Source organism: Charadrius vociferus, unplaced genomic scaffold (genome assembly GCF_000708025.1).
Source record: "Charadrius vociferus isolate BGI_N301 unplaced genomic scaffold, ASM70802v2 scaffold163, whole genome shotgun sequence".
In the NCBI taxonomy this organism is placed as follows: domain Eukaryota; kingdom Metazoa; phylum Chordata; class Aves; order Charadriiformes; family Charadriidae; genus Charadrius; species Charadrius vociferus.
The window spans coordinates 17,740,890-17,751,736 of NW_009648332.1; the positions used below are offsets into that span (position 1 = coordinate 17,740,890).

Consider the following 10,847-nt stretch of genomic DNA (forward strand, 5'->3'; position numbering starts at 1 on the left):
GAGTCTCTTATTGAATTATTTTAATAGCTATAGGGTATTTCATTTCAACATCTCTAAGAAGCTGTTTAATGGAACAGCCCAAATTGCATAATCACCACTGGAAACCCACTCCTAGAACCTGATCCACTGTTTTCCACGTTTCATTTTACACTGAATATTTTAACACCAGGAAAAATAAAACAAGCCTTCTCAATTAACTTTTACACATTGACAATGTGAAAGATTTTTAAAATCTGAACTTATTCCCATTTTTTCCCCATCTTTAAATTTACATAGATCTTCTTTCTCAAGAGCATTTACACACTATCGCCATACTTGCAGTAAAACATTTTGTTTAATTACAAGAATCTGCAAACTAAATTCTTTCAATATTATCATCTGCATTTACTAAGCTTTGTTTTCAGCATAACCTCAGACCTGGAAGAAATATACCAGCTTTCACACAGTATAAAGCCTGACTTTGTAACAGAGACTTCCAGAACTCAGCTGACCATGTGGATGTCAGCAGAGGACCAGCAGCTTCTTAGCTTCAATACTTTATCGGCGTCTTTATCGCAAAGACTCTGAGTTTTCTGCAAGCGTGCTCCAATTCTGGACAGCAGAGTAGGAAGGTGAAATTGAAGTTTGAGCTACACTGCTAAGACAGACACACGAGTGGCTGTGCAAGTGTCAGCCTGGGACTGTCAAAACTTCGGTGATATCATAACAAATTAGGCTTGTGTAACTAAGACAGCCCTGTGTATTGTTTATTATCTGTAATATTAAAAGAATTAAATGAAAATCTGCCTGCCTACCTCCCTAAAGAACCATCTGTTCAGATGCTATTTTACACATAGCAAATATCTCTTACAGAGGGTTAGAAGTATCCATATAATTAATAATACTTACAGCATATGCACCTATTAAAAACGCCGCATTTGCTCGTTTTCGCTGGTCAAAACTGGTGTAGTACACTATCTTCTTTCTTGATAGACTGAAATACTGTTTAAAAAAAAAACAACAGACAGCATATTTACCAAGAGAATAATACACTTTAAAAATACTTTTAAAAGTCACTTTTCCAAAACTGAAAAGTAACTCAGAAAAATTTCTTATAGAGATTCTTAAAATGAAAGGAGAAAAAGAATTACTGATACCATGAACAATCTTCTTACGTTATAGATAAGAGCACAGGGAAACAGCCACTGTATCAGGGCAGATCTCTTAACTTTGCTGTGTGAATATATCCTATAAAATGCAGTTGAACCAAAATGTTCAACATAAATTACTGGAAATTTTTTTCCAAGTTTAAATATTTGAACAATAGCTTACGAACGTTGATAAAAGATATTGAAATTTTCAGACTAAAACACTCTCCTATGTGTTAAATTTCTTTAGCATATAATCCTGTGGAGAAGACGAGAAAAACTGAAGCAATCAATCTTACAGGCATTTTGTAAGTTAAACACCACTGGTCCATCTATACTACCTAAAAATGGGGTGGCAGGCATCTTAATAAATTTTTGCTGTTGAAGCTTTTTAAAGAAAAAAAACCACGATTGCAGAAGTGAAAAGCCTGAAAAAAAAGGCTAGGCAGAAACAAAACTACTAACACTGGCAATTCTTCTTTCTTTATGAAGAAAAGAAGCCTCTGTCAGAATCCTGCAGACAAAACTCCCATTGAAAACAAGACCAACAAGCGCCAGCAAAGAACAATAATGACAAAGTGCAGCAAAACTATTTAAAGCCAGAGAGAGATAAAATTGTAACTTAAAAATGGCAAGTTGGACGGTTTACTGCATTATATTTTTTTAGCTTCATAAATCGCTACACTTTCATTATATTCTGCAATGCTATCACTCATGTTTTTCCCGACAGATTTCTACAGTACTGCTACAGTTTTGAGGAAGTCATTAACAGACATACTGGATTCTGCTTAATATCTGAAGAGCATTTTTATTTTTAAAAGTTGCACATTTTATAAATTGCCTTTATACCAGTACTGCTGTTATCCAATTTCAGGTTTTTAACTCCAATTTGACAATTTTAATTTACTTCACTTTCCTACTCTTGGCACTGATGACACTTGGAAGTGCAAGAAAAGGTAACTACTGCAGAATTGTGTTTTATTTATTTAAGTAGTGCCAACTGTATTTCACTTCCACAAATCTGTGAACGTTGACTCTCATCTTAAAACTTGTTGCAAGTTTTAGGACAGCTTTAACCACAGAATCAAATTTTGCAAAAAAAACCCCACATAGCCAATAAACTCAAGAGAAAACTGATGCATGCATCACAGTGCACATCTTACTCCCACCCCCCACAGAAATAGCACCTTTAATAGCAGTTCTAACCGTACATTCTGGTCTGGTCTTATTACCCACAACTTCCATAGGCGGAAGGAGTGAGAGTCAATGCAACTTAGTATGTCTAAACAGAACTGTAATTCCCGAGATAGCTGGTTGCTGTTGATTGGAAGCGACTGTATCTTGAGACCAACAGCATTATCTCCCTCAGTGCATATGCAAACATACAAAGCACAAGTAGTTATTTAATTAGCGAAGCATTCAATTATTATTAAAACTTGACAAAATTCATCGCAGTATTTCAAGATGCCTCCTTTCTTCCCCCTCCTCAATTTTTTAATTTTAGTGTTCTCTAACTGCAATTCCACCCATGATGTGTAGGTGGGATACGATTACAGTAGTTATGCAACAGTGACAGAACTTCAATTATAACTTGTTGACTACTACTTATTTTAAAGCAAAGTTCTTTGCAACAGTTTACAGTTCACCTGAAACACTATTTTAAACTGCATAAAGCACATTCTGCTAGCTAGCCAGAAGTTCTAAGTAGTAAGACCATATTTCTTGTTTTGTTTTACAGAATGGATTTTTTTAGTCATACAGGTGTATCAAGCCATTCCAATTCTGAGATGCTTTTGTACCTGAAGTAGCCAAAAACTGACAACTCATCTTAAAAGTTCCCAGAACATTTAAATGAAAGCAATATATCATTTTCATGGCTTCATTTGCAAAATGTAAGGGCTTAATCCTTATAAGCAATATTGCTATATGAAATATTTAATTTTTTTTTGAATCCTGACTAAAGTTTTAACACAAAATTGAAAACCGACATTAATTAACAGCTTACAACATAGCAGCCAAAGGAAAACTGTGTCAAGATTCTACTTTTCAGAAGCCTGTAAAACAAACCACTGTTTTTATTTGCACGTGAGTTACAGAAAATCAATTTTTACAGTAACAGTTTGCATTGTCAATACAATGCCTCTGTTAACATTAACACACAAATTCTCAACTCAATGCACTTTCAATATTAATACTAAGCTATATGATCTACATGAAAAAAAATACTCATTTTCTGAACATGTTTAATAAGCTAAGTCTCTTCCTTTGGCTAGGTTCAATGATAATAAGCGTTACAGACAGTTCTTTAAGGTGGCTGTTTTCACAGCTCCACCTGAATGTATTAGGGCTTTAGTTCCCGTAGATACTGCACAACTCGGAAGAACCAAAAATGTTTCAACAAGGAATTTTTCAATACTAGTTGTCTGCAGAATAGCTATATTTAGAGATAATATAGTAACATAGTTGCAAATAACATTTTTTCTAAAACAAAACGCAGCACTATGAAGCACTAAAAATATTTTTTTGGCAGCTTCACACACTATTAGAAGACAAAATGTAACAACATGACAGAACTGTATCTGTCAAGATATACCCCAGAGGAATACACTCAAGGACAATCTATTGAACTAAAAGCAGAGGTTACATGAAAAGTGTGGCAGGTTTTGTTTAAGGTGATAACACTAATGCATTGAGTGTATGAGAGGGTTCCAGAACACATTATTTTCACTGCGAGATTACTTTTTTTTTTTTTCCCCTTTTAATAATAGATTAGTTCTTGTTTCTTGAAGACCTCAAGAGAGACTTACTTGCACAGAAGCTTATGACAGGCTTAGAAGGTGCCATTGTGGACAATTACTAGATTGATATCTGTTTAGAATCACCAGATTATTTGACAGTATTTTGTTTAATGGATATGGTTTAATATATTTGCGTTGTTCAAGCAAGAAATTACTGGAATGTGTTTAATAAGTCTGGGCCAATGCAAACACTATTTTTTATATATATGCATATATGTTTGCAATACGTACATATACATAGCAGTGAAAACAAGGCTGGCAAACTGTTCATAGAAAATGATGTATTAAAACACGTACACGCAACCTGCCTCAAAAACTAAGCTGTCCTAAAGGAGATGCTTGCAATTACTATAGTTCCATATGTATGCCCAGCAGTTTATTTATATTAAAACAAAAACAAAACAAACCCCTCTGTGATTCAGCAGCTACAGTTAGCATACAAGAAATGTTAACTCCATAAGCCTTGCAGAACCCTCCCTCTCTTGCCTTTGATCTTCCATACTTGTATCACTTATCTTAGCACACTCCCTCTCTGATCACCCCTGCTTTTGAAGTTATTGAGATTCCGTAAGTCTATACACACATAAGACGCACCAGCTTTTTTAAGCAGTTTTTATGAAATCAGATTTATTTAAACAGAAGAAAAAAATATTTCTTTCATAAATGAATCACAGTTGCTTAGTCAAGCTTTTTTTTTCCCTCAAACAGAATTCAAAGAACAAGTAGGAAGATAGCATTGACAAGCATTTTTTCTTTCTGTTGACTTGGCTAGTCAAGCTCATCTCCATAGCAATCAGCAATCAAAACATTACAAACATAACAAGGTCAGAAAGGTTTTCCTGTAAAGCATATCCAGGATTTTAGTTCCAACTTTCTCAGCAAATGGATATCTCAATAAATTCTTCAGCTCTTCAAAACAGAGCTACTTACTGTTTTTAAAATCAGTCAGCATAAAGTTACAATAGTTTACTTTAAAGTGTTGGTCTGCCACTAGCACATTTCAAACTGGTACCCTTCTCCTTCCCTATCTGTACCCCAAGAAAGGAGAGGGGAAAGCAGAAAACTGCCTCCATGTCCAATTCCTCTCCCAAAACAGAAATAGATACAGCTGAAAGACTTGGAGAAGTCTGTAGGGTTTGTTTGTTTTAATTAGATCTTATACTCTCATTTCTCCTGTTCCTATTCATACAGGTTTTAAACTTAATAAAAGTCTAAGTCTTAAAATCCTTTTGAGACACCATATCCACACAAAAGCTATCATGTTTTGTGAACATTTTTGGTTGGTTGGTTTTGTTTTTTTTGTTTTTGTGTGTTTTTTTTTTTTTTTTTTTTTTTTTTTTTTTTTTTTTTTTTTTTTTTTTTTATGTGCCACACTTTTAAAGATTTTTTTCTGAAGAAAAACACACGAAGTGCATACCCAACCAGGTATATAAGAAATCATGGCAGGAGTCACCTAGTCTTAAGCACTGTGACTGCCTCAGGGTCCCAAAAGTGTTGCAGTATGGCAACAGCAACCATCCCGCAGCAGTGGCTGGATTTCCAGAGAATGACAATCAGCCCATTCTTGCTGTTGGTCACAGGGCACAGTTACCCTTAATACAAGGGTATGCAAGCAGCAGGTTGCCCAACAGGACTCCTTCTCCTTGTCATTAGTCCAATCAGCACTTCCCATCTCTGAAACACTGATCACAGTCTGCCTACAGCATCCCCCCGGTGCCATGTGAGAATTACCATACTTTTGCTGCTGCAGCTGCTCATTGCCTTGCTAGGTAAGTCACAGGTTGTGAACTTTGGTCTTATACACACCAGTTCAGGCCTTGTGGGGACACTTGTGAAAGACATAAGAAGGTAAGGGGTAGAAGGGTAGAAACTGTGAACCCATAATTCTCAACTAGTGAAGATGAGCAATAGTCTTTTGTAGCTAGGCCTACAGTACACATCAGATGCATGCCTCAGCCCTGGGACTTGGTCTTTCAAGCCTACTTATCCACTGCAGATAGTATCTAAATTAGGACAGAGTTGGGCATTTATTTTAACTATTAGAAGAGCAAAGCTTACATTAGCAGGTATTGGCCTACTTCAGGGGTAGTACCACTCAGCCAGACTGGAATCTATGCATGTGTAAGTTTCGATACCACTCAGGTGGTATTCCAAGCTTTAGCTGTTTGATTCCAGGTATTACTTTCAAGTGGTTGCACTATCAGGTTACCCTTTTCTATTATGCACAAGTAGTTTAAATTAACCTATTTGAAGTTAGCCTCTGGTAAGGTAGCAGCAACAAAATGCACCTCCTCCCAGCTGAGACTACAGCTGATCTGCATAAGGTTTCTCTGTCCTGTTCCTGACTACCTGTGCTCTTTACCTAGTACTGCAAGTGTGTCTGCTTTTTTTTCAAAATAATATAAATAAAAGTTACATTAAAATGATGACATGGTTTGCTAAATCAACCTTTCAAGTGTCAGAGTTACTAATTCAGTTTCAATTTGGCTCCCTTGTGTACTTTTTTCCATTATATATGATCTTTATGATTACAAGCCATTTATGATGAGCAACTTGCCTCATTCAATGCAATGATGGTCTTATAACAAGAATAAAGACTGCAGAGACATTCCTGTTTAATACTGATTCATTTAAGCAAAAAAACCCCATGAGTCCTAAGGTATTTAGACCTAGTTTTGCTCGTATTTCCTGGGTCCAACTCTTCGTACCCAGAAGGCCAACCGCATCCTGGGCTGCATCAAAAGAAGTGTTGCCAGCAGGTCAAAGGAAGTGATTCTGCCCCTCTACTCCACTCTCATGAGAGCCCACCTGGAGTACTGCATCCAGCTCTCAAGTCCCCAATATAAGAAGGACATGGACCTGCTGGAGTGTGCCCAGAGGAGGGCCACGAGGATGATCCAAGGGCTGGAGTACCTCTCCTATGAGGAGAGGCTGAGAGAGTTGGGGCTGCTCAGCCTAGAGATGAGAAGGCTCCAAGGAGATCTTAGTGCGGCCTTCCAGTACCTAAAGGGGGCCTACAAGAGAGCTGGGGAAGGACTTTTTACTAGGGTGTGTAGTGATAGGATGAGGGGGAATGGCTTTAAACTGGCAGAGGGCAGGTTTAGATTAAACATTAGGAAGAAATTTTTCACTTTGAGGGTTGCAAGGCACTGAAACAGGTTGCCCAGAGAGGTTGTTGAGGCCCCATCTGTGGAGGTGTTCAAGTGCAGGCTGGATATGGCCTTGGGCAACCTGGTCTAGTGGGAGGTGTCCCTGCCCATGGCAAGGGGGTTGGAACTCTATGATCTTCAAGGTCCTTTCCAACCTAAACCATTCTATGATACCCAGGGTCCAGTTTGAAGGTGTTCTAGTTCAATTATAGAAGTATGAAGGTAGACTTCAACAGTGTTACACAAGACTGTATTGAGATCCCAGAATGATCATAGTCTCAATTTGAATCTAGAAAAAACAGAACTAATGTTTCTTGTTCTCATAGGCACAGTGAAAGTTAGGTTTATTATTGGTTCTCTGGAGTAACCACTTCACAGAGCAAGCATTCTCTACTGTCTTTAATAACTCAGATATAAGGTCACAAACAGCAGAATTTAGGTGAAAAAAATAGATTTCTAGTGAGTGAGCATCACTGGTCATGTGTTTGAGTGGGACAGCAGCACGGGAAAATGGGGTGATAAGATAGTGTATTTATAAGCTCTATTCAGTCTTAACACAGAAATGGTAAATCCAGTCTTTTGCCAATATGAACATAGGCATTCAAAATTAGAAATACTAGAGTTTATTTTTTATTTATAACTAATTTTCTGTATTAAGCAGCAAGGTATTGTTATCTTCAGAACTACCTGTTGCATTTACAGATTCTAGACAACTTTATAAAGAAAGGACCAACACTTTGAAGTTGAAAGAAAAAGCTACTGTGGTATCCAAAGATGATACCAAAATTTTCTATCTCCAGTTAAAAGCAACTCAAAATTGCCTTCAATCAACAACCATTATATGGAAGCAAGAAAACAAGAAAGCTTCTACAAATGAACTGATAGGGAGTGACTCTTCAAGCAAGACAGGAAAAGGAACCATTTTTATATGTAAACACACATTTTCATAACACCTATTATAAGTAACATTTTATTAACTGAATGAGATTTAGAAGTTTTAACTTTCCCACTGAGTGAGATTTAGTTTAAATAGTGCAATTTTGGGGGCTGTGTTTTGTTCTTTTTCATGGGTGTGGGGTTTTTTGTTTGGTTGGGTTTTTTAACATGCTTTTTCAGTTATTTATACTAGCATACCTGCTTTGTTAGCTGCAAACCCATGAAACACCCAGAATTATTTTTGTTACAATTGTCTTGAAACTGTAAGGTTATGAAAAAAAGGTGAACACATCCTTCAGTGCCTCACCTGCTAAGCAACAAAGACCATATTCATTTTTTCCATTCCTCAGAAGGAAAAGAATTGAGAACAAAGAATAACCTTAAAGTTTAGTAGTAACCACCTAGATGATGAGGACCTAAGAACCACTTTCAAACTGGATAATACATTTTAGTTTAATTTCAAACCACAAAAATATAGGTACATTGTTTTTAAACAAAGCTTACCTTTAATTTCTTATTTAGTTTACAGCAGTATCTGTATAACATTGCCAAATTTAAAGGTCCAAAATCTCCATAGAAACTGGGAAAAAGAGAACAGAAAAAGTGTTATTTACACAAAAGAGTTAAGCAAATTTCAACATGCATGTTGGTGATAGTTCAAGCTGCAAATCAGTAACTTGTGGGGGATACCAAGTAGCCAACATATATGGTGCAACAGATAAGCCCTTTGATTTATTTAAGGGGACAACAGTAACAATTAATTTGAAAGCACCTGTAGTTTTAGTTTAAGATGCTCCAGTAACTACCTTTTCCATTATATACACACACACTAACTACAGATTTTTTTTTCCTTCATCCCATGATATCCAGTCTGGTTTGGGCCAAAACTACAGAGTTAAGAACTTCAAGACATGATCTACTACCCTTCTAGCCATGATGATGTCATCCTAGATAGAGGTTCTACAACTGCGTAAGATGAGAATATATCATTAGATAGTATGAAGAATAAGCTAAATAAAATTTCTCATGGGTAGTAAAATTTAATCATGTCCAGTCTTGATCTGACTGAAATTTAAGCTTATTTCTTTTTATCCTGTCCTCCGCTATTCCAGAGAGTACATATTACATATACACTTTACATATAATTACATTCCCCTTTGTCCCCCACAACCCTCTGTCTCTAGGCTGTGCTTCCAATTTATTACTTATTTCATGTCTTCTGATGGTTCTTGATTCATGCTTCTAGATTCTTCTTAAACATTCATATTACCTTTGAAGCAGCAATTACTTTCCTTAGGATAAGAGCTAGTAGCAGTAGTCTGTACAGGAAAGTTATTGCACAATAAAGGCAAGTTCCTGGTAGGATTCACAGCGCTCTTCCTAGCTAACCCTTCATATAGGCACCTTTATAAGCAATAGCAGCCTTTATGCAAGCAACATAGTGACACCTTTTAGAGCTCTCTTCCTCCCCACCCATTGTGCAAAATTGATCAAAATATAAACTGCAAGCTTTCTCCACTATTTTTCCTTTTGTGTATAGAGGTCTTTATCCTGACAGTCTATGAAAATCTGTTGATGCACATGTTACAAATTACAGTGATACGGACCATAGCTTAAACTGTTTTAATCTGCTCTGCCTTAAGTCTTTTGACAAAAGAAACAGGACACTTCTTGCCTATTGACAAACAAAGCCATCCATCAGCATCTGAATGCATGTTATTTGGGCATGACAAAAGACAAAGGTAACTACGCTCTATGACTTCTTGTCTTTGAAGTAGTGAAAGCTTACTGAAATCACATGATAGAATAGGTGGTAGTACCTTTCAAGCTGTCTTCCCTGTGGCAGAAGGTTTATTTTTCAGGAAAATTAATTGTGTTCCAGTTAAACATAAGAAGAAAAACTTTTACTCTGAGAGCAGTCAAACATTAGAAAGAGGCTGCTCAGTGAGGCTGTGGAGTCACAACCCAATTGTACAAGGCCGAGCAACCTACTCTTGTTGACCTTGCCTTAAGCCCAGGGGTTGGATTAGACTATCTATGGAGGTGCCTTCCAGCTTCAGCCGTTGTGCCATTCTAAATGGACACAACAACAAGGGAGGACTGCTTGATCTTTTTCGTGCTTGTAACTTTATTAATATTCTCCTCCCCACATTCTCTCTAACAAAAAAGCCAAGCCCAGGGCAAAAAATTTGTTAGATTAGGCTAATTACATTAGTCTGATCTAGGACAGTGTCTGCCACACCAATGCTATTTCAGTATCACCTACTTTGCAGTATCAGATAACAACATAAGTGTTTGCTAAGATTCAGTTCAACCCTTCAGTAAAAAATATTATGGCATAATGCTTAATTAAAGAAGCTTATTAGCTAGGTAAAAGACTAAGCTTTCCAACTCTGACTTTATTTGTAGGTTGCACAAAAGTTAACTAACTCAAAATTGCAGTGGCAGTAAAACAGGGTTTAACTTTAGAATTCCTCATCTTTTCTTAGGTAAGTCTGCCAGATATGGTCAACAGATAGTTATTTTTAAAACAAAACCCTCCATACAATTTTTAATAGAGATGAAATGAAAAAATTTCTTCTAAAAAGGACAATTATGAGTTATGACAAATAGGAAGTTATAACTGGAGCTCTAACAGAGTAAATGTAACTTCTAGAAAAGCTATATAGAAGGCTTACTAACATCTCTTCCCATTCCGCTACACTAACATCTCAATCAAAAACCCAACCCTATCTTGTTCCATGAACTTTAGAGTATTCTTCCACTTAAATATGATGGAAGAATAGAATTTACAGTTTTCAGATTATTTTTCAAAAAATACTTTTTGAAGTATTGTG

General features: G+C 36.5%; 1 protein-coding gene across 2 annotated transcripts in view; it reads right to left on the minus strand.

The window, feature by feature from the left end:
- The window catches only part of CDC14A (cell division cycle 14A), a 59,137-nt gene that overhangs the window by 39,772 nt on the left and 8,518 nt on the right, over positions 1–10,847 (minus strand). For both annotated transcript variants that reach the window (XM_009884773.1, XM_009884774.1), the window contains exons 2-3: positions 8,515–8,590; positions 889–981 (exon numbers count right to left, since the gene is read on the minus strand). In XM_009884773.1, coding sequence (XP_009883075.1) covers positions 889–981; positions 8,515–8,556 — 135 coding nt within the window. In that variant the 5' untranslated portion in view covers positions 8,557–8,590. The remainder of the gene's footprint in view (positions 1–888; positions 982–8,514; positions 8,591–10,847) is intronic.